At 34.7% G+C, this 26,102-nt stretch overlaps 1 protein-coding gene across 6 annotated transcripts in view; it reads right to left on the bottom strand.

Moving 5' to 3' along the window:
• The window catches only part of TMEM135 (transmembrane protein 135), a 337,564-nt gene that overhangs the window by 276,200 nt on the left and 35,262 nt on the right, over positions 1 to 26,102 (bottom strand). For all 6 annotated transcript variants that reach the window (XM_078433021.2, XM_060605410.3, XM_060605411.3 and 3 more), the window contains exons 2-3: positions 13,187 to 13,314; positions 10,772 to 10,864 (exon numbers count right to left, since the gene is read on the bottom strand). In XM_078433021.2, the coding sequence (XP_078289147.1) occupies positions 10,772 to 10,864; positions 13,187 to 13,209 (116 nt within the window). In that variant the 5' untranslated portion in view covers positions 13,210 to 13,314. The remainder of the gene's footprint in view (positions 1 to 10,771; positions 10,865 to 13,186; positions 13,315 to 26,102) is intronic.

Genomic DNA, 26,102 nt, shown 5'->3' with positions numbered 1-26,102 from the left:
AGAGATCATGACCCAAGCCCAAGTCGCTCAACCGACTGAGCAACCCAGGCGCCCCTAACTTTCTCAAACTTTTGAATGACACTGTAACACATTTCATAACTAAAATTATTAGGGAGTACAGTAGGCATCGTATAACTTCCAGATTCTAAGTGTTTATATATATTCCTTCTCTCTCCCTCTCTCTCTCTCTCTCTCTCTCTCTCTCCCTATCTTTGTGTGTGTGTGTGTGTGTGTGTGTGTGTGTGTGTGTGTGCGCGCGCGCGCACGCGCGCTACAAAAAACGGGAAATTATAGATGAGAGAAAAGCATAGTGAAAGTTGCTAACAATTGTAATGACTATTACGAGATATTTAATGATCTCAGAAAGTCTTTCAAGATACAATATATTTTCATCTGTCACAATGTTTTAGAACAGTATAAAAGTACCACCTTAAAGTACAGGAATGGAAAAATAAGAGCAAGAGTCTATGATCATATTCTGTTATACACAGCAGATAATACAAAGTAAACTTCTCAGAAGACTGCAAGGTAATTTAATTTTCTTCCTGTGAAGATAACATGACACTTAAAGATGAAGATGCCAAGAATTTATAAACCAAATTCATGGTATTTTATTCACATACTATAGAGTTCATTCATTTTGGTCATATCTGCTTAGGAGTTTCATAACTACAACAGTGTAATCTAACAATGCAACACATGAGTAGGTTTAGAATAAATATGCAATTTTCAACATTTTAATCCATGTCATGTTTAAGCACCCTGCAGTTTTAACTTATCTAAACTAATACTAAATATCAAAGCAAATTCCATAGCAGTTCTACAAAACAAAATCCATCAGAACAACTTTCTGAACCACAAACAAAACACTTCCTAGAAACAGAAAGAAAAGACTAGTTCTTAACAGCCCACCTAGGGATAAACTAGATGTTACCAATGCTTCCTGCTGAGTTACTATGATCACAGTTCTTTGTGGCACAAATTTTTTGAGCAACCCTGGAAACAACTTCAAAGTTTTCTCAGAATCCCACAGTGACACGATTAAGATTTAAGTAAACTGCCCTCTTAGGAGGTTTCAGGAACTAGCTGGCAAAGCATGCTTAATTCTGTAAAGGGAAGGGGAAGACTGGGAAAGACGGATGGATGGATGGATGGATGGATGGATGGATGGATGGATGGATGGGTTGGAGAGGGAGAGAAGTAGGAAGGAAAGAAAGTCAAACCAATATAGATGAAGACATACTTATGAAGACAGACAGATCTTCACTTACATATCTGTATCTATGTATATCATCACACATATGTGTATGTGTACAAACATAGTGTATGCTCTTACCTCATTAAATGCTTCTCGAAAAACCGATTACACAATTGAGTACAAAAATGTATAATCTCAGAGTAAAGACTTCACTATTAACTAAAGTTTTGGAGATTTAAAAATTAGGGCTACCACTATAATTTGACACTGCTAATCCTCCATATTCTGTTATCTTCCACTCTATTACTGACGTTATTTAAAATATGAACCGTACACTCAACTCAATGGACAACTGACTACTTAAACACTGTCGTTTACCACCTTCTAACCTCAGATTTCTTTTTATTGTGGATTTTCACTCTAATCTCCCACAGCCCCAGTGACCACCTATAAGAAGAAAATTTCAAATTTTATTTATGACTACCATGCTTCTTCTGAATCGAGACTCACACTTCAAGCTGCCTGGTGGCTATCTCCACCAACATATCACTGATTTTCTTCATGAATTAAGGGCATAATTACAAATTCTTTTTCCTTAAAGTAAAAACTGTAATATTAACACACTTCACTTTGGTAACTAGATGTACATAACTTCAACCTTTCTAGGTTACATATAATCTATTAAGGAGTCTTGATATTTAATGAAATCTTACTAAAATTTGTGGTAAATAAAAAATACTTTCTCAAAGCAAATAAGACCATTAACCTTTACACAATTTTAGATAAACATAGACCAGACTCATTTAAAATAAGATATACTATAAAGAAACTTATAAAAAGATGGAGCAAAAAAATTGCTTTTCTATGTTTAAAGGTGAACTCCAAAAATTTTTTTTTAATCTGCTTTTTAAAAAATAAGTCACAGAGTGCCTGGGTAGCTCAGTTAGTTAAGTGATCAATTCTTGATTTGCGCTCAAAGTCATGATCTTGTAGTTTGAGGGACAGAGCCCCACATCAGGCTCTCCACTGAAAGCATGAAGCCTGCTTGGGATTCTCTCTTCCTCTCTCTCTCTGCTCCTCCCCCATTTTCTCCCCTTTTTTCTCTCTCTCTATCTCTCTCAAAAACAAGTAATAAACATTTTTTAAAAATAAAAAATATTAAAAATAGAACTACCCTACGACCCAGCAATTGCACTACTAGGTATTTATCCACGGGATACAGGTATGCTGTTTCAAAGGGGCACATGCACCCCAATGTGTATAGCAGCACTATCAACAATAGCCAAAGTATAGAAAGAGCCCAAATGTCCATCAATGGATGAATGGATAAAGAAGATATGGTATATATATATACACATATACACACACACACACACACACACACACACACACACACACACACACAATGGAGTATTACTCGGCAATCAAAAAGAATGAAATCTTGCCATTTGCAACTACGTGGATGGAACTAGAGGGTATTATGCTAAGTGAAATTAGTCAGAGAAAGGCAAATATCATATGATTTTACTCGTATGAGGATTTTAAGATACAAAACAGATGAACATAAGGGAAGGGAAGCAAAAATAATATAAAAACAGGGAGGGGGACAAAACAGAAGAGACTCTTAAATATGGAGAACAAACTGAGGGTTACTGGAGGGGTTGTGGGAGGGGGGATGGGCTAAATGGGTAAGGGGCATTAAGGAATTTACTCCTGAAATCATTGTTGCACTATATGCTAACTAACTTGGATGTAAATTTAAAAAATAAATTACATTTTAAAAAAAACTAAAAAATAAAAATAAAAATAAAATAAAAAATAAAAGGCTAAAATTTAAATTGTTAATTAGACCCCAAACCAGGATTTGTGGTAGCTATACATATACACACACAACCACACAACTCTCAAGAAAAAAAAAAGAACTAGAGAGCTATTTCCAGGTAATAACTTCATCACCTAATAAACAACAGAACTAAATCACTATACATCACACAAGGTTCAATTACTCCACAATCACATCAACATAAGGATCAATTTTTCTTCAGCAACCACAAGAAAATCCTTACAAAGAAGCTACAGTTAAAATTTTGATTAGGTCAGACTATTCCAATTAATATTCAGAACAGATCATAATTTATAACTACCTACAAATTTTCTGAGACTATCTAGTGTCTACATATAAAACACTAGTGCAATAGCTCACTTAAAAGAAATGAAAGCAGAAAGCTTTAAAATAAAAGTTTGTTATCAAAAGCAAAAAGAGAGCAGGAATTAAACTAGTAACTAAAATCCAAGTTATCACCTCACTTCCAGGAAACCTCTTTGTGCCTTAAAAAGTTATAGTTCTTAATATCAATAGCACAATTTTACTTTGGTGTTATTGTATTTAAACACATGTTTATCTTCAAAGAAAAGTTTGATTTTTTTAACTAAAATTATAAAAAATAATACCTAGACTAATATATCAAGAGAAAACAATGGAGCAATCGACAATGCACACGTATATTAAAAATTGGTATATGACAAGGGCCATTACAAATCCATGGAGAAAGAATGGATAATTGAATCCCTGGTGCCAGAGAAAGACCATTCACCAGTCAAAGAAAGGGAGTGGGGGCAGCAAAATAAAAGAGATCATATGGCAAGCAGACTTAAAATGGACCTAAATACATTTCTACGTTTTGCAAGATGGTGGAATATTAACACTAAGAAGCTCTAAAGTTAAAGATATCTAAGTAGTCCTTAGAGCAAGCACTAAAAAAAGAAAAACAAAAAAATACATAAAAATGGACAAAAAAAAAAAAAATGTCTTCTTCCAAGTTTCCAGTTTCTGTGCAAGGAGCTTGGAAGTCCTCACTTATTCCTAACAGCAAGTAAAAAAGCTAAGGAAACTGAAAACTCAACAACTCTTTTTAGATCCATAAGAGAAGCGAGGTCACCCTACAAACTATTGCCCCCAAAACTGAAGAGACTACAGGCAGATAGAGAATCACAATCTACCAGAACAAAACCAGCTAAAACCTCAGAGGGAATGAGAGCCAGAACAGGAAACCCTAAACTGATAAACCGCAAGAGGCTCAGTGTGGACAAGTCTGAGAGTGAAAAACTCAAGGGGTGCCCAGTCATAGAGGGACCCTCATACCTTTGTGCATTTTGCCTCTGGGAACTTAACTAAGTAAGTAACAGGGGGAAAGCCGCTTATTTACACTTCCAAGTAGGGGAAACACAGAGGAATCATTTTGAAATGAGCCAGAGCATTCTGTTCTTAACAGGGCCTGTCCTTGGTAAAAGCTAGTTTACCAGAGCCTAACCTACTAGGGCAGAGCCTAAATGACATGGGGAAGGGAAATACCTAACTCCAGCCAGCTTTAGAATTCCACATGCAAGAAAGCAAAATATCCAGCTCCAGCACATTCTAACCATCCTGCCCCACCTAAGAGGAAAAGAAAAACTGAGAAAGGCTTATAAAGTTCAGTCTAGAGACACAGGCTCACTAAGAGACTGAGGCCTAACCACAGGACTATAGAACAGTTTCCCCCAACACCTCACCACATTAGTAACAGCCTATTACAGTAATTCCTTTCACCTGGTACATCATGCCCAGCTATCAAGAAAAAAATTACAAGGCACATCAAAATGCAAAAATCACAATTTGAAGACACAGAGCAAGCATCATAACCAGACACGGCAGAGACGCTGGAATTATCAGACCAGGAATTTAAAATTAAAACAATGATTAGGGCACTCTCCTGGCTCAGTAGGTAAAGAACCCTGGACTCTTAGTCTCAGGGTCATGAGTTCAATCCCCACAATGGGTGTGGAGTCTACTTTTAAACAAACAAACAAACAAAACAGAAGAATGATTAATACTAAGGACTCTAATGGATCAAGTAGATAGCATACAGAAACAGATGAGCCAGGTAAGCAGAGAGATGAAATTCCACAAAGAAAAGGAACTACAGCAGAAATGAAGAGTGCCTTCGATATAATCATATCGTTAGTAGACTGGACACAGCTGAGGAAAGAATCTCTGAGCTAGAGAATATATCACCATACCCTTGATATATCACAGAATCCTTGAAAACTGTAAAACAGTAAGAACAGAGACTAGAAAAAAAAAAATACAGAATATCCAAGGACTACAAAAAGTATAACATACACATAATGGGAAAAGCTAAAGGAGAGAAAGAGAGAATAGAACAGGAGAAATATTCAAAACAATAATGACTGACAGTTTTCCTAAATTAATGTTAGATACCAAACCACATATCAATCAAGTTCAAAGAACACCAAGCAGCATATATGCCCAAGAAAAAAAACACACAACAACACAACTACACCTAGACATACCTTATTAAAACTACAGAAAAATAAATATAAAGAAAACCCTGAAAGAGGCCAGAGGGAAAAAAACCACCTTACCTATAGAGGAACAAGGATAATTGCATCCAACTTCTCCTCAGAAACCATGCAAACAAGAGAGTGGAGTGAAATATTTATTGTTGACAAGGGGAAAAAAAAAAAAAACAACCTAGAATTCTGTACCCTGAGAAATTATCCTCACTTTATCGCACCAAAAAAAAATTGAGAATATTTGTTGCTAGTGGACCTGCTCTGCAAGAAATGTTAAATGTTCTCTAAAGAGGAAGAAAACAATACAGATAAGAAACTCATCTACATAAAGAAAGGTGGAACATTAAAGAAAAGACAATTTTATTTTTCTTATTCTTAATTGCTCTAATAGATAACGGTTCATTCAAAATAATACTGTAACAACATAAAAATAACGTAATAATGTAATCAAAGCAACAATGTAATTGATTTTGTATGCTTATGTATATATATGAGGGGTGTGTGTGTGTGTGTGTGTGTGTGTATGTGTGTGTCATGAATACTTAGATATAACTGAATGATAGCAATGACATAAGGGACAGGAAGAAGGAATTAGGATTACATTATTATCATAAGGTATACTCACTACCTATGAAAAGCTATAGTGTTATTTGAGAGTAGGATTAGTTGTAAATGTATATTACAAAACTAGGGCAACCACTAAAAAAAGTTTAAAAAAAGTATAACTGATTACTAAGAAAGGAGAGAAAAATGGAACCATATAAAATGTTCAATTAAAACCACAAAAGGCAGAATAAGTGGGAAGACAGAAAATCAAAACAAACAACAAGGGAACAAAAAGAAAACATGAACAAATGTAGTAGATATGAATCCATCTATATTAATAATCACTTTTAATGTCAATAGTCTAAGTATACCAATTAAAACACAAACATTACCAGAGCTGATCAAAAAACCACGACCCAACTACATGTTGTATACAAGAAATCTACTATAAAGACATACAGATTAATTAAGCACATAAAAAATTATAATAAATAAAATAAAAAAGCACATGAAGAAATGCTCTATAACATTTGCCATTAAGGAAATGTAAATTCAAACAATGAGATACTACCACACTCCTATTAAAATGGCCAGAATGCAGAACACTGGCAACACTAAGTGCTGGCAAGGATGTGGAGCAACAGAAACTCTCATTCACTGCTGGTGGGAAAACAAACTGGTACAGCCACTTTGGATAACAGTTTGGCAGTTTCTTACAAAGTCAAACATACTCTTAACATATGATATAGCAATCATACCCCTTGGTAATTTACCCAAAGGGGTTGAAAACATAAATACACAAAACCTGCACATGAATGTTTACAGCAGCTTTACTGGTATTTGCCAAAACTTGGAAGCAACCAAAATGTCCTGCAGCAGGGCAAAAGATAGAGAGTTGTATATCCAGATGATGGAATATTATTCAGCACTAAAAAGAAATGACCTATCAAGTCATGTAAAGACATAGATGAGGCTTAAAGGCATATTAATAAAAAAAAAGAAGCCAATCTGAAAAGCTGACATACTGTATGATTTTAACTATATGACACTCTGCAAAAGGTAAAACTACAGAGACAGTTAAAAAGATCAGTAGTCACCAGGGGTTGGGGGAAGGGTGAAATGAAGGCCAAGTACAGAGGATTTTTAGAACAGTGAAATTACTTTGTAAGATACTATAATGGTCAATATGTGTCAATGTAAAAGCTGGTGAACATGAATAAGAGCTATAGTCTAGCTGACAATATTGTCAATTTCCTGGTTTTTTATTATACTACAGTTACATAAGATGCTATCCTGCGGAGAAACTGATTAAGTTTTCATGTGTCTCTCTGTATTATTTGTGTAATATTCCATGACTCTATAATCGTGTCAAAGTTAAAAGTAAAAGAAAGATAATAATAAAACAGAGTACATAGTGACAAATATAATAAAAAGCCAAATATATTAGTTGTGTAAGTAAATGTATATGGACTGAACTTACATTTTCAAATAAAATTATTTTTTCAGATTGGAACTCCAAATATAGCCCAAATTTATGCGGCATATGAGACAGACATATAAAGTGTTTCAAGAAGATGAAGACATACTAGGCAAATGCAAGCAAAAAAAAAAAAAAAAAAAAAAAAGATAACTAAAAATTGTTGTTGACGTTGACTTTTTTTAATTCAATTTTAATTTTTTTTAATTTACATCCAAATTAGCATATAGTGCAACAATGATTTCAGGAGTAAATTCCTTAATGCCCCTTACCCATTTAGCCCATCCCCCCTCCCACAACCCCTCCAGTAACCCTCAGTTTGTTCTCCGTATTTAAGAGTCTCTTCTGTTTTGTCCCCCTCCCTGTTTTTATATTATTTTTGCTTCCCTTCCCTTATGTTCATCTGTTCTGTGTCTTAAAGTCCTCATATGAATGAAGTCATATGATTTTTGTCTTTCTCTGACTAATTTCACTTAGCATAATACCTCCAGTTCCATCCACATAGTTGCAAATGGCAAGATTTCATTCTTTTTGATTGCTGAGTAATACTCCATTGTATATATATACCACACCTTCTTTATCCATTCATCCATCGAGGGACCATCTGGGCTCTTTCCATACTTTGGCTATTGTGGATAGTGCTACTATAAACATGGGGGTGCATGTGTCCCTTTGAAACAGCACACCTGTATCCTGTGGATAAATGCCTAGAAGTGCAATTGCTGGGTCATAGGGTAGTTCTATTTTTAGTTTTTTGAGGAACCTCCATACTGTTTTCCAGAGTGGCTGCACCAGCTTGCATTCCCAAAAGAGCATACTTTTTAATGCTAGAAATTGCACCTGGAATTAAAGATACAACCTAAAACCATATTCAATAGCATAGATCTGATAGCTATCTACCAACCTTTGAACTCCCAATAAAAGAATGCACTTTTTTCAAATGTTCAAAACATAGTTACAAAAATTGAGCATAAATTAAGCCACAATAAAAACCTTATAAAGTTTCATACAGAGAAAATACTGTGAACATTCTCAGATAAGAATGCAATAAAACTAGAAATTAATAACAAAGGGACCCTTTAATCTTCTTTAATACAAAATTCTCAAAAGCCAGAAAATTCATCACTAAACTATTCTAGAGCAGTAAAAAAGAGGAAAACTTCTGTAATATTTATGAAGTAAATGACACTCAATCCTAATGAAGAATACACACACACACACACACACACACACACACACAACAATTAGCCAATCCACAAATTGTGATTATCATGATCAACTCAGGTTCACTCCAGCAAAGGACTGTGGAATGTCAAGAAATCTAATTCCCCCAAATTAACAGGTTTAGTGAAAAGATCTGATGATTGCCACTTTAATCACATATTCAACCTTGGAACTACTTGGAATTATGGACCTGATATTCTGATGGTAAGTATATTCTTACGAAGAATGTTTAATCTAAATGCTATCAAGTCTTTAGACTAAACTTCAGTTTATAGGAAATACATGAATTAAATGAAACAATTAAACAATTCCATGAGGAAAAAATTCAGACAAAACCAGAAAAGTTTTACACCCAAGACAACTGTCACATCAATAAGTCAATGTCATGGGGAGAGGGAAGGAGTGAGGAGATTTAGCTAGATTAAAAGAAAATAAAGAAACAAAACTCTATACATAATCTCCACTAGAGTCTATTTCAAAAAAACAGCAATAAAAGCATTTTAGGACACTACGGACTAGCTGGTATTAGGGAGTGACTGTTGATTTTCTTACTTTGATAATAGTGTTGTAATTAATTACACAGGAAAATACCCCTATTTGAATGCTCAAGTATTTAGGAGTAAAGTGTCATGATGTTTACAATGATTCACACACATACACACACATAACCACACATACATATAATCACTTACAACTAAGTAAAAATAGCAAAATGTTAACAACTGTTGACTCTAGGTGGGTACACAAGTATTCAATTTCAACATTTTCTGTTGAAAAGTAGGCAAATAACTTCTAAAATGCTTATTACTCAAGTGCTAAAAATAAATAAATAAGAGCAAACTTGGTTTAAAGCATCTTTAAAGTTTCGTGTATGATTTAAAATCATATTTCTAAAACCAGTATTCACATTTTTAAATAAATCAAGTAGTTGCAGTAAGTGACAGAGCCAGTTGCCTAAACCAGATAGTACAGCTCCAGAATCCACACTCTTAATACTCAGTACTATTCTGTACTATACTCTCAGGTGTGATAACCTATGTTTCTAGTGATTCTGACTTGATTATGCTGGGGCAACAATATCCACCAGTCCTTTGATTTTGGTAATTTTAATAATCCAAAAGTATTCTGACACAAGCAAAGAACCAAATGTTTAGACACCATTATGTTACACAAGAAGGCATTAAAAATGGCCTCAGGTGGTTTAAGTAAATATTTAATTAACTGATAAGATCTATCTATACTCTTAACGTGAGATGAGTGACTCTAGCGAACATCTTCATAAACTGGATGATGACCTTATCTTGATTAATACATGACCCCACTGTGACTCTCTGGAAAAAAGATGGAATCAAAGCAGTTCTCAGCAATGAAAATCATTATTCATGAGACAGTAAAAATTCCTTTATGCAAAAGTTTTACCTTCAGCTGTTTACCTGACTGAATAATTTACATAACAGCTTATAGCATTTTAAAGAAACCTTATGTCACTTGAAACACTTTCAGGCTTATATAAATGAACATATTTTTTTCAATGAGAGGATGCCTTAAAAATAATAACTGACTTTAACAGATATCACTCAATGAGTTGATGCAAATTACAGATGTAGATGATAAAAGAAAACTGTTAATTTTCTCAAGTGTGATAATGGTATTGTCATTATGGAAAAGACCTTCAATTAGATTTGTGTATGTCATGTTTTACTTAGAGATAACTCTCTAATTTTTTAGTAAACAAAGACCAGTGGGTATTATTATTCTATAAAGTCAATCTTTATATTTTAATGAACTTAGTAAACATAAATAACAATACCAATACAAAATTAAATTTTCCATCAAGTATCTGTAAGACTAAAAATATATGTGGAAATATATCTCACCCCTGGACTATAAGAAATAGTAAGTCAAAAAAATTTTAGTTGGGGTAGAGGACAGTAAACTAGTTCTATTAAATATGTAGATACATGAAAATTTACCTGCTTTTTCTTTCAATTAGAATGGCCACATAAGATGCTGGCAAAGCGGCACCAAAGCCAGGACTCCAAGAGTAGAATTTTCCAAGTATCCTCCTGAAATTCAAATTTGGAATTTTTGTATGAAATTTTTATTTGGTTATTTCAGTTATTACGAACAGAAGTTCCCCTTCTTCACTCCACACTCTACCTAAATGTCTCACAGCACCTCAAATTCAACATGTCCATAACCAAACTAACTCATTAGCTCTCTCCCCTATCGCCATGAACATGCTCTCTCTCCTCTATTTTCCTAGGTTAATAGGATCAACGACGACCTACCCACTTACGTGTGACACTTTGAAACAGCCTTAGCTTCTCCCTTTTCCTTTTCTCCACACATTAAATCATTCCCTTAAGTTTTTCCATATGCAATTGAACTCTCAAATTCTCCAATCTGCTACCCCTGCCTTAGTTAAGTCTCTTACCATCTCCGAATCTGGTTACTACAACAGCAAACTAGTAAGTATCTCTCCTTCCAATAGTCAGTCACATTCATTCAGACGTTCCCTAGATCCAACATTACTATGCAAACCCTCTATGTTCTCAGTTTCCTTATCAAATGGGAACAATAATATTACCTATCTCATACAGTTGTCATGAGGACTACATGAGCTATTTCTTAGCACCATGCACAGCACATGGAAAGTGCTAAGGAAATGTTAGCTGTTATAATTATTATTACTACCCCTATTTCTTAACTCATGATAAATATTTAACAAATGTCACCCCTTCTTTGCTTCTACAATCCTTGATAACTTTTTCTTACGGTACTTACTAAAGTAATGTATATTTTTTTAGTTTATTTAGATATATATGTATATCATTTTTCACTTACTAGAATATGTCCCTTGAAAGTAAAAATCTACATGGTGTTCACATGCTATAAAATGGCCATTAGCTGCTTGGGTTTTTAAAGAGATCAAAAAAAAAAAGATATTTGGAAATGTTAGGAAGATTTTTTTCCTTTCAAAGACACTATGTTCCTAAGAAAGGGAGAAGCAGCACATAAAACTTGCAAAAAAATAATCTGAACAAAGTTGGTCCATGGATAAAAAACACATTATAAGAAAAAATGTAAATACATACACATAAAGATTAAGGATCACCAATGAAATGATATTTTTAACTGAAGCTTAGCTTTAAAAGAATTAGAAAACCTACAGAGCATATGAAATATGGGTATTTCTAAAATGAACATCAGCAACTTCCTGTTCGAGAAAACTAGAAGTGATTCTTCCTCCAATATAAAATCCACAAAGGCCATAGGAAGTTACTGAATGTAAAAATCAAGAAAAATAACTCAATGAGTCAGTTAAAGGAGGAACATAGATGTAACTATAAGCATTTTAAGTATAAGTATTATAGGTATTTGCATTTCCACAAATTAACCAGTTTCACAGAACATAAAGAAATATGCTACAACAGCGATTTATGATTATTGTAATATTTTAAGCCTAATTATTTTATAACTTTATTTTTAGCGTATGAACAAGTATTAGAAAGTTTCCAGAGTACATATGATAGTTTCTTACACATACTTTCAAGTCAATTTAAAGGCATAATTTCCTCAGTAGTATAAACCTTATCAATTATTTTCTGCATAATCTGTAAGTTTATAAATATTAATGTTTTGACGAGAAAAAATCTGTAAAGGATATTTGAAAATTATCTTTTTAATTGCAGTTAATGTATACCTACAGAACTACTCTGGGCAACAGTAATATGAAAATGATGTAAAGTTAGTATTTTAACTTGACAGATTTAAGAAAAACACTACTTGGGATTTTCAACAATCAATGGGAAAAAAGATAAGAAGTAAATATCTAATAAACATGTTAAGGCATGTCACAGCACTAAAAACTGAATTCTAACTGATCTATGTCATAGGAAGCCTGTGACATAGATAATTATAAGACTTAATGAGGAGAAGTTTCATCAATAGGATATGCCAGAAGTTAACTTACTGTTTTACATATAAACACAAGCATTTTATAGTCTTTTTGAAGTCTAGTCACTGTATGTGGACCTCACCTACACCATGCACAGTTGCTTTGAATTCTTGATCCATGAAATTGGAAAGTTAAGATATCCTAATCAACAACTTGGTAAATATAGTAGGCCTCAGAAAGCTCATGATACACCAAAGCACTTTTGCTATATACTCATAGCAATAATTTGAAGTCTGTATTAATCTTTAAGCCAAGAGGCCCACAACTCCTATTTAACAGCCTTTCTTTGAGATACATAAATGCCAATTGATAGAGAAAAAAAATATACAAGCAGTGACCTGCACAACATTTACATAAACATCTGTTTGTTTCACAGTTCCAACAAAAGAATCTGTTTTAACCTCCAGTGGTGATTATGAGTACCAACCTTAAAATGCAAAAGAAAGCCATATACAAGGCCCCATTAGCAGTCAGAAATGAAGCAGATTGTAGGATCTCAGGGAGTAGTTTGTGTAAATAATAGTCTAATTTTCGTTTCCGGAGAATTGCTGCAATCTGGAAAGAGAAAGGCTTTTTTGTTTAATCCAACCAATTTTTCCCACCTAACTTAGCTCTTATGTGAAAGCTACTGAATAACAGCATATATTCTAAAATTGAAGTTAAAACTCTGGTATTTTACTGACTCCTCTACAAAAATACAATTTCTGGGACAGAAAAGAAGACACTTTAATCTATTGAAGGTATAATGGGTAAAATACATACCAAGAAATTACATCATGGGTCATAAAGAATAACTACCAAATGTTGTATTTATAATGCCTTAAAAACAGTGTTAAACTGAATAATGGAATGCATTTTTAAATGGCAAAAATAAAGCACAATTCAAATAAAAATTGAATGTCAAAAACAAAACTATTTACAGATATTATCAGCCTGGATATTAGAGAACCTCAGTGATAGAAACCAAAGAAATTCATTCAGCTATTCAAATAGGACTACTGTGTGACAAAACCATGCTAGGAACACAAAAAGCAAAAAGTAAAATTAATAATTTCTGGCCCACTGGAGCCCGTTAAAGAAAAAAAAAAAAAAAGCCCTGAAGAACAAAACAAACATTGAGAATCTAGTCTACTACAAGTTGGTACCACAATATTGGAACAAGTTCCTGTACCAAGGATTGCAGAAGTTTGTCACAAAAATATTTCATAAAGAATATCATGTTATGAGTCTTCATGACTTATCTTTTAAATTTAAATTTAGATTGAAAACATATTTTAGTATTTTTTGTATGTGACCTCAGAATTTAAAAAAATTTTCAAGATTAAAACAAACAAAATAAGCTCTGAACTAATTTAGTAAGGATATTTAAAAATCAAGACATGAGATCTAAGTATTTATCGAGTACATACACAACATAAACAGAATATGAATTGCAATATGGTATGATAAGATACAGTTAGAGATCCTGAAGAATCATTAAGTGTTAGTAATACTATACGAAGTGCCTTGGAAGTTTATCAAAGAGTGAGTTTAACATAGGAGTGTGCAGCAGTTTCATTGAGAAAGGGATATGAGCTATATTTGGAAAAATAGCAGAATTTTACAAGCCACAGGGAAAAAATATTTTTCCATCACAATGAAACAATGTATCAAAAGAGGAAAAGTTAAAACAGCATAATTAGGGAATGAGGAAGGGATTGTAAGGAAGGGCAACACTGACTTGAAAGAAGACTAGAGAACTGTATTCACTCCCCACCATCCCAGACATAACGCTTTTCCTAAGGTCAGTGATCAATAAATCCAATGGACTTGTCTCAGTGCTCTTCTTACTCCACCCCTTTGAAGACCCTGAAACTGACCATCTCCTGTTGCATTCAATTAAACAACTTGTTAATAAGAACTATGCCATACACAGCAAAAACGATGACTAAGATCGAATCCCTGCCTTCTAGGCGTGTAAAATCTTGATAGGGAAATAGACACATAAACTAGAATATGGCAAATGCTAGACTAGAGGAAGAAGAAACTGCTATAGAAATACACATTAGGAAATGACTAAAAGGAAATGGGACTGGGAAGGTGATGATGTCTAGAAGATATCACTGAACTTTCTAAGACAGATCTTAACAAATAGGTAGAATTTTGATAAAAGAAGTTGCTATAGTTTCCATGACAATGAATTCTTTTCATCCTCCCATTATATCTCTAAATGTTTTTTCCTTCATTAGCATTTCTTCAGATCACTACTCATTCTACATATGCTCTCTTTCCAATGGCATCATCTATCATCTCAAAGTAGGAATTCCTATTATAACTCCAACCTCTTCCCTAAAGTCTTAATACATCCTTCAAATATCTATTGGACATATCAATAAATATGTAACACAGGCATCAAAAAACTCAACACATCCAAAGCAGAACTCACTATATTTCACAAAAAAAAAAAAAAAAAAAAAAATGGTTTAACCTCTGAGTTTCCCACCTTATCTCAACCACCCAATTACTTACAAACAAAATCTGTCTGTCACAATCACTCCCTGATCCTCAAGCATCTCATCGGTTCTAATGGTCTCCCAGTATCTTCAGGTTTGAAAATGTAATGTCTCTTTCATTTTAGACTTAACAATGGGCAGAATCTGGCACTATGTTATATATTCAAATAGTTACAGAAAAAAATCTTCTCTTTTCCTGGAAAGGAAGAAACAAAACTATCCCTGTCTGTAGATAATCTGATTGTCTACACAATATCCCAAGCAACATATAAAATCAAACAAACTAAACCCAATCTCCTAGAATAAGGCAGCTCAGCAAGGGCACAGGATACAGATAAACCTAAAAAAATCATTTGTATTTCTATATAAAAGCAATCAACACATGGATGCAAAAATTTAAAATACAGTAGCATTAATAAATCCTCAAAAAAAAAAAAAATACGTAGGGAAAAATCTACCTGTATAGGACGTATACGCTGCAAACTACACAATGCTGATGAAAGAAAGCAAAGGTGTAAATAAATGCTTGTGGACCAGAAGACTCAGCATGTCAATTCTCCCCAAAGTGACACAATTTCTATCACAATCTCAGAAAGATTTTTGCAGACAGATATAGACAAGATTATCCTGAAATAGATACAAAAAGTGAAGAGATTATAAGAGCTAAAACAACTTTGAAAAAGAGAATCAAATGAGAAGAATCAGTCCACTCAATTTTAAGATTTACTATATTGATAGAGTAATCAGGCTTTATGATATTGGCAGAGAAATAAACAAATAGGTTAATGAAATAGAACAGAGAATCAAACCATAAGAGACACTTAAAAACTGAGAATAAACTGAGGGTTGATGGGGGGTGGAGGGGAGGGGAAAGTGGATGTTGGGCATTGAGGAGGGCACCTATTGGGATGAGCGCTGGGTGCTGTATGGAAACCAATTTGACAATAAATTTCATATTAAAAAAATAATAAATAAATAAATAAATGAATAAATAAATAAATAAATATTAAAAAGCAAAAACAAACAAAAAAGAAATAGAACCATGCAAATACTTCCAACTAAAAGACAGCCTTTTCAACAAATGGTGCTAGAGTAAGTGGATATCCACAGACCCAGAAAATTTTAAGTAAAAGTTAAAAAATAACCTTAACCAAAGTCTCACACTTCACACAAAATTTAATTCAAAATGGATCACTGACATAAATGTAAAAAAACTACAACATTTTAGGGGAAAAAAATCAGACAAAATCTTAGGGATTTAAGGCTAGGCAAAGAGTTCTTAGACATGAGACCAAAAACACAATTCATAAAAGGATAAACTGTAGGGGTGCCTGGGTGGTTCAGTTGGTTAAGCATCTGACTTTTAATCTCAGATCAGGTCTTAATCTCAGGGTCATGAGTTCAAGCCCCGTGTTGGGCTGCACACTGGGCATTAAGCCTACTTTTAAAAAAAAATTTTAAAGAAAAGGGAAAACTGTAAATTACACTTCAGAATTAAAACTTTTTCTCTTTAAAAAACTTGTTCAGAAGATAAAAAGACTAGATACAGACTGGGAGAAAATACTTGTAAACTACATATCCAGCAAAGGATGATATAGTATCTGGAATATATAAGGAAATCTCACAACTCAATGGTAAAAAATTAATATAATTAAAAAGTGTCAAAGATATGAATAGACATTTCACTGAAGATGTGCAAATGGCAAATAAGCACACTAGCCATTAAGGAAATGCAAATTAAAACCCACAAATGAGCTATCACTATACAACCATCAGAAGTGGCTGAAATTAAAAAATAAGGGAAACACCAATTTCTGGCAAGAAAGAGAAACTGGATCACTCGTGCATTTCTAGAGAGAATGTCAAATGGTAGAGTCATTCTAGAAAGCAGTTTGACAGTTTCTTGAAAAAATAAATAGAGACACACAACTATCCTATGACCAAGCAACTGTAGTCCAGGGTGTTTATCCTAAAGAAATGAAAACGTATGTTAATACAGAATCTATGCACAAATGTTTACGGCAGCTTTTCCATAGAATAGTCAAAAACCAGAAACCACCCATATGTTTTTCAAGAGGTGAATGGTTTAAAAAATAGTGGAGTATCCTTTTCAGCAATGAAAAAGAATAAATGAATGATATATAAAACAATGTTGATGAATCTCCCAAGAAATATGCTGAGTAAAAAAGGCCAATCCCTAAACACTGCATAATGCATGATCTCATTTACATGACATTCTTGAAATGATAGAATCATAGACATGAAGAATAAAGTAATGGTGGCCAGGGGTTAGGAGGAGGGGGCATATGGGAGGAAAGTGGGTATTGTTATAAAAGGGCAACAGGAGAGATCCTTTTGAAGATGGAAATCTTCTATATCTTGACTATATCAATAGCAGGGTTTGGGTTGTGATATTTATTTACTATCATTTTGTAAAATGATACCATCAGCAGACACCAGATAAAAATACAAGGAGTCTCTCCACTATTTCTAACAACTGCCTAAGAATCTACAATCATCTCAAAATAAAAAGTTCAATTAAAAAAAAGTAGGGGCACTTAGGTGGCTCAGTCAGTTAAGCATCCAACTCTTGATCTCGGCTCAGGTCATGATCTCACAATTCATGAGTTCAAGCTCCACATGGGGCTCTGCACTGACAGCATGGAGCCTGCTTAGAATTGTTTCTCCCTCTCTCTCTCTGCCCCCACCCCACTTGTGCTCTCTCGTTCCCTCTCAAAAATATAAGTAAACTTAAAAAAAAAAAAGCAGTCATCCACATGGCCAATAGGAAATGAAACATGCTCATCACTATTACTCATCATTGCACAAAGAAATACCACTACATACAAACCAGAATGACTAAAATAAAAAGAACGGATAAAGCAAAGTACTGATGGGAATGAAAAAACCATCTGTAATTACAAATACCGCCAAAAACTAAATGCCCATTACCAGTAAAGTAGATAAATTGTACATATTTGCAATATTGGTATACCAAACTGTATAGCCTATTGTAAGAAACGGGGGAAATCTTACACAAAACAGGAAAACAACCTAGGACCTTATCATCACTGTGCTCTAACCCAGAGATTCCAACCAGGGTTTACAAATGGCCAAAATACTGATCCTCTCAACAGTCTGGGTAGTCAGGCCTAGGGTAACAGAGCACAGCAATAAATATTTCAATGTTCCCTAGTGTGCCACACAATTATTATCATTTTCTAGGTACACCATACATGCTACAGCATAAAAAAAAAAGGTTAGGAAACACTGATCTCACCAAACAACATAACAGCAATCGTACACACCATGTAGAAAGAGCACACGCACATATCTATAAAATCATTATCCGAAATCATCAGACACCTTCAGAAACATATTTTTATACCAAAAATGTTACAATGTTCATAAGATTTGACCAAGAAATTCCACATTAATCTCTTATGAATTTTCCAAATATGCTTACAAAAATTTAGCTAAATACAGGTACATAATAGTACTATGATTAAAATATAAACTTATTTGTCATAGTGTTATAATCTTGTTTTAGAAGACCACTTAATGACCAGGGAAAAATAAATCAAAACATATAAATTGAAAATGCAAACTACAAAACAGTATTTTTTAATGAACATACGGAACAAATACGAGAATGTTATTCATTGTTATCTCTGATCATGGCAACATACTATTTTAATCTTCTTTTTGTTTTGGGGTATTTTCCAGAAATTCTACAACAAACACATGATACATGTGTAAAACTGGTAGGAGACAAACAAGTAGGAGAAAATAGGGATTATTATAGTAGAAAGAATCTGAATGAGAGACAGAAATAAATACCCTAATAGAGTACAAAATAATCATATGATAAGATTTTTAACTTTAGCTCTACAACTAACAATTGCTATGAAGGATCCTTGTTTAGATATAATTCTTTAGATTTCAGTTTCTTCAGTTATTAAATAAATTGAATTAAATGACACAGGAGTGACACCCAGATAGCAAACCAGCAGATTCCGGCATTCATCCCCTACAGAAATGTCAATTTGAACAACTATCCATGCATGAAAATACCTTCACAAAAGCTAAGGATTCCAGGTGAGAGATTACAGCACTTCGATGGAACACAGAAATAATAAACCACACACTGAAAAGGGTAAGAAAGAGCATCTCATGTATGTTACCCAGCCTCCAAGTCCAGGCATCCCAGGGTGGAGACAGACACTCACCCCATGAAAGAAGAGTGAAATGAGCACCCAACTTCACCAGAAGTGTGTGAGCCAGCCCACACAAACTAGGGACTCAAGCTCAAGGCCCATCCCAGCACCAGGCTAACTCCTAAGAAGCCAGGCTCCAGTCTTACTCTAGGCCTAACACCAAATTCCAAGCCATCAGGACTGCTCCCTTATGGGACCAAGCACATGGCCTACACCAGTGAACCTAGGCTCTAGGCCTACCCCTAAACACCAGCCCAGCCAGCCACAAGACTTCAACAGCAAGCCCATGCACAGACTTCACCAAAAAACCTACCCAAAATCTCTGGCCAGTCTACAGGATGAAGGGCTTGCACTACAGGAGCCAGAATTTGGACACTGTAAATGATGCCTGACACCTGGGTGGCTCAGTTGGTTAAGCATCTGAGTTTGGCTCAGGTCATGATCTCATGGTTCTTGAGTTCAAGCCCCACATCAGGTTCCATGATGATAGCTAAGTGCCTGGAGCCTACTTTGGATTCTGTGTCTCCCTCTCTCTCTGCCCCTCCCCTTCTCACATGCTGTCTCTCTGTCTCTCTGTCTCTCTCTCACTCTCTCTCTCTCTCTCAAAAATAAGTAAATATTTTTTAAAAAACGCACACATACCAAAACAAAGCCACAAGGAATACAAATAAACATAAAAACAAAGGAACAAAATAAAACACCAGTAACCAACCCTAGGAAAACAGAGACGTATGAATTGCCAAAGAATTCAAAATAATTATCTTAAAAAAACTCAGTAAACTACAACAGAACACAGACAACTAAATGAAATCAGAAACACAATACGTAACCAAAATGAGAAGTTTAACAAAGATGAAAACTACTTAAAAAAAAAAAAAAAAAAGGTGGGGCACCTGGGTGGCTCAGTCAATTGAGTGTCTGACTCTTGATTTTGACTCAGGTCATTATCCCAGGGTCATGGGATTGATCCCCACATCAGGCTCCATGGTGAGCATGGAGCCTGCTTAAGATTCTCTCTCTTTCCCTCTGCCCCCTCCCTTGCTTACGCTCTCTCTAAATAAATATATATATATATATATATATATATATATATATATATATATATATATATTTTTTTTTTTTTTTAACTATAAATAGGATTTAAATGAAATCCTAAAAATTCCATTTAGAAAAGGAATAAAGTATAAAAAGAAAGAGAAAAAATTCTGGAGCTGAAGAAAACAATGACAAAACTAAAAAAAATTTCATAGACAGTTTCAACAACAGACTAGTTCAAGCTGAAGAAAGAATCACAGAGGTAATAAAATGGCAATAAATACATATCTTTCAATAATTACTTTGAAGGTAAACGGACTAAACACTCCAATCAAAAAACACAGAGTGACAGAATGGATAAAGAAATAAGACCCTTCTATATGCTGCTTCCAAGAGAATCATTTTAAGCCTAAAGACACAGGCATAATGAAAGTGAAGGAATGGAAAAATATTTACCATGCAAATGGATGATAAAAGAAAGTGAGAGTAGCAACACTTGTGTCATACAAAATTCTTTTTAAAACAAAACAAAGACTATAACAAGAGACAAAGAAGGACACAATAATAAAGAGGACAATTCAATAAGAAAATACAATAATTGTAAATATTTATGTACCCAACATGAAAGCACCGAAATACATACAGCAGTTAATAACAAACATAAAGGACCTAATTGATAATAATACAATAGTTGCAGGGGACTTTAACATCCTTACATCAATAGATCATCTAAACAGAAAAACTACAAGGAAACAAGGGCTTTGAATGACACACTAGACCATACAGACTTAATAGATACATTCAAAACATCCCATCCTAAAACAGCAAAATACACATTTTTTTCATGTGCACATGGAATATTCTCCAGAACAGATCACATATTAGGCCACAAAATAGGCCTCAACACATTCAAAAATATCAAAATCATACCATGCATCTTTTCTGACCACAACTCTATGAAACTAGATATCAACCACAAGAAAAAATCTGGAAAGAACACAAACACATGGAGATTAAATAACATGCTGCTAAACAATGAATGAGTTAACCAGGAAATAAAAGAAAAAATTAAAAAGTACACGGAAATAAATGAAAATGAAAACACAATGGCTCAAAACCTGTGGAAGGCAGCACAAGCAGTTCTACAAGGGAAGTTCAGAGCAATGAGGTCTATCTCAAAAAGCAAGAAAATATCAAATAAACTACCTAACACTTCACTAAAGGAGCTAGAAAAAGAACAACCAGCAGAAGGAAGGAAATAATAAAGATTACAGCACAAATAAATAATATACAAACTAAAAAAAAACAATAGATCAGTGAAGCCAGAAGCTAGTTTTTTGAAAAAAAAAATCAATAAAATTGCTAAACCTCTAGCCAGACTTATCAAGGAAAAAAGATCAAGGACTCAAATAAAATGACAAATGAGACAGAAGAAATAGCAAACACCACCACAGAAATATAGACAACTTTAAGAGAGTACTGTGAAAAACCATATGCCAACAAATTGGACAACTTGGAATAAGTGGATAAACTCCTAGAAACATATAAAATACCAAAACTGAAACAGGAGGAAATAGAAAATTTGAACAGATCAATAACCTGCAAAGAAATTGAATCAGAAATTAAAAAACTACAAAGTCCAAGACCAGATGGCTTCACAAGCAAATTCTACCAAACATTTAATGAAGAGTTGATAGCTATTTTTTTCAAACTATTCCAAAAAAAATAGAAAAGGATGGAAAACTTCTAAAGTCATCCTATGAGGCCAGCATTACCCTAATACAAAAACCAGACAGACACCACTAACCAAAAGAACTGCAGGTCAAAATCTCTGATGAACATAGATGCAAAAATCTTCAAAACACTAGCAAACCAAATCCAACAATACATAAAAAAAATCATTCAGGGGCACCTGGGTGGCTTGGTTGGTTAAGCGTCCGACTTTGGCTCAAGTCATGATCTCAGGTCCATGAGTTCGAGCCCCGCGTTGGGCTCTGTGCTGACAGCTCAGAGCCCGGAGCCTGTTTCAGATTCTGTGTCTCCCTCTCTCTCTGCCCCTCCCCTGTTCATGCTCTGTCTCTCTCTGTCTCAAAAATAAATAAACGTTAAAAAAAAAAATTTTTTTTTTTAAAAAATCATTCACCACAATCAGGTGGGATTTATTCCTGGGTTTCAAGGGTGGCTCAGTATTTGTAAATCAATCAATATGATACATCACATCAATAAGACAAAGGGTAAGAACCATGAAATCATTTCAACAGGTTCAGAAAAAGTATTTGGCAAAGTACAACATCCATTCATAATAAAAAGCTATCAAAAAAGGTTTAGAGAGAACATATCTCAACACAATAAATGCCATATAGGAAAAACTCACAGCTAACATCATCCACAATGGGGAATAACTGACAGCTTTTCCTCTATGGTCAGGAATAAGACAAGGATGTCTACTCTCACCACTTTTATTTAATATAGTACTGGAAGTCCTAGCCACAGCAGACAACAAAAAGAAATAAAAACATCCAAATCTGTAAGGAAGAAGTAAAACTTTCACTATTTGCAGATGACATATACCATATGTAGAAAACCTGAAAGAGTCCACCAAAAAACTGCTAGAACTGATAAACCAATTCAATAAAGTAGCAGGATATGGGGCGCTTGGATGGCTCAGTGGGTTAAGCATCTGACTTCAGTTCAGATCATGATCTCAGGGTTCTTGAGTTCGAGCCCCACATCGGGTTCTGTGCTGACAGCTAAGAGCCTAGGGCCTGCTCCAGATTCTGTGTCTCCCTCTCTCTGCCCCTCCCTCACTCACACTCTTCTCCCTCTCTCTCAAAAATAAATCAACATTTTTAAAAAATGTTTTAATAAAAAAAAATAAAAAATAAATCTGTGGCATTTCTATATACATATAATGAAACAAAGAAAAAGTAATTAAGAAATCAATCCCATTGATAAATGCACCAAATGCACTAGGAAGAAACCTAACCAAACAGACAAAAGACCAATACTCCTAAAACTATTTAAAACAAGGAAGAAAGATGGGGTGCCTGGGTGGCTCAGTCGGTTAAGAGTCCAACTTCAGCTCAAGTCATGATCACACCATTCATGAGTTGGAGCCCACATTGGGGTCTGTGCTGACAGCTCAGAGCCTGGAGCCTGCTTTAGACTCTGTGTCTACCTCTCTCTCTGCCCCTTCCCTGTGCGCGCTCGCTCTCTCTCTCTCAAAAATAAATAAACATTAAAAAAAATTAAAACAGTGATGAAAGAAATTGAAGATGACACATAGAAATGGAAAGACATTCCATGCTCATGGATTGGAAAAACAAATATTATTAAATGACTATCAATCTACACATTTAATGCAATCACTATCAAAATACCAACAGTATTTTTCACAGAACTAGAACAAACAATCCTAAAGTTTGTATGGCACCACAAAAGACCCCGAATAGCCAAAATAATGTTGAAAAGAAAAAGCAAAGCTGGAGGCATCACAATTCTGGACTTCGATTCCATTACAAAGCTGTAGTAATCAAAACAGTACAGTACTGGCACAAAAATAGAAACACAGATCAATAAAAGAGAATAGAAAACCCAGAAATAAACCCACAATCATATGGTCAATGAATCTTCGACAAAGCAGGAAAGAATATCCAGTGGAAAAAAAACAGTCTCTTCAACAAATGGTATTCGGTAAACCGGACAGCAATGTGCAAAAGAATAAAACTGGACCACTTACTTACACCATACACAAAAATAAATTGGGATTAAAGACCTAAATATAGAGGCCCCAGGGTGGCTCAGTTGATTAAGTGTCCGACTCTTGATTTCGGATCAGGTCATAATCTCACAGTTTGTGAGATCAAGCCCTGTGCCAGGCTCCATACTGACAGTGTGTAGCCTGCTTGGGATTCTCACCCTATCTCTCTCTCTGCCCCTTCCCACTAGTGCCCTCTTTCAAAATAAATAAACTTTAAAAAAAAAAAAAGACCTAAATGTAAGACCCAAAACCATAAAAATTCTAGTAAAGAGCAAAGGCAGTATCCTCTCTAACATCAGCCATAGCAACTTTTTTCTAGATACATCTCCTGAAGCAAGGGAAATGAGCAAAAATAAACTATTGAGACTACATCAAAATAAAAAAACTCTGCACAGTGAATGAAACAGTCAACAAAACCAAAAGGCAACCTACTGAACGAGAGAAGATATTAGCAGATGACATATATGATAAAAGGTTAGTATCCAATATATATAAAGAGCTTATAAAACTCAACACCCAAAAAACAAATAATTTATTTAAAAAATAGGCAGAAAACACGGACATTTCTCCAAAGAAGGCATACAGATGGCCAACAGACATATGGAAAGATGCTCATCGTCATTTATCATCAGGGCAATTCAAACCAAAACTACAATGTGGGGGTACCTGGGTAGCTCAGTCGGTTGAGCATCCAACTTCAGCTCAAGTCATGATCTCATGGTTCATGAGTTCAAGCCCTACATCAGGCTTGCTGCTGTCAGCGCAGAACCTACTTCAGATCCTTTGTCCCCCACACTCTGCCCCTCCCCCACTTCAGATCCTTTGTCCCCCACACTCTGCCCCTCCCCCACTCAAGCACACTCTCTCTTCCCCAAAAATAAATAGCCATTAAAAAAAAAGAAAAGGGGGGGAGGGCGCGCCTGGGTGGCTCAGTCGGTTAAGCGTCCGACTTCGGCTCAGGTCATGATCTCACGGTCCGTGAGTTCGAGCCCCGCATCGGGCTCTGTGCTGACCGCTCAGAGCCTGGAGCCTGTTTCAGGTTCTGTGTCTCCCTCTCTCTCTGACCCTCCCCCGTTCATGCTCTGTCTCCCTCTGTCTCAAAAATAAATAAACATCAAAAAAAAAAAAAAAAAAAAAAAAAAGCTACAATGTGATATCACCTAACACCTGTCAGAATAGCCGGAATCAACAACACAAGAAATATCAGTCATTGGCGAGGATATGAGGAAAAAGGAACCCTCTTGCACTGCTGATGGAAATGCACTGGTGCAACCACTGTGTAAAATGGTATGGAGGTTCCCCAGAAAATTAAAAATAGAACTACCCTACGATCCAGCAATTGCACTACTGGTATTTAATCAAAGAATACAAAAACACTAATTTGAGGGGATACATGCACCCCGATGTTTATAGAAGCATTCTTTACAACAGCCAAGATATGGAAGCAGCCCAAGCATCGATTGATGAATGGATAAAAAAGATGTGGAGGGAAATGGGTGGGGGATGGAATAGATGGGTGATAGGTATTAAGGAGGGTACTTGTTGTGACAAGAACTGGGTGCTGTATGTAAGTATGAATCACTGAATTCTACTTCTGAAACCAATATTGTACTGTATGTTAACTAGTATTTAAATAAAAATTTGAAAAGAAAAAAATTTATATATATAACTATGTGAAAGGCGATATGTGAATTAGTTTGACTGTAGTAATTATTTCATTTGTATATACATCAAATCATGTTGAAAATTAATATGTATATCAAAACATCCTGTTGAAAGATAAAAATTAACCGTCAACACTAAAAACAAATGAGACAAAGAGTTCTTTATTTCCCCACT

Source organism: Panthera onca, chromosome D1, assembly GCF_046562875.1.
Source record: "Panthera onca isolate mPanOnc1 chromosome D1, mPanOnc1 haplotype 2, whole genome shotgun sequence".
Classification (NCBI taxonomy): domain Eukaryota; kingdom Metazoa; phylum Chordata; class Mammalia; order Carnivora; family Felidae; genus Panthera; species Panthera onca.
This window is presented reverse-complemented; position numbering and strand designations above follow the sequence as displayed.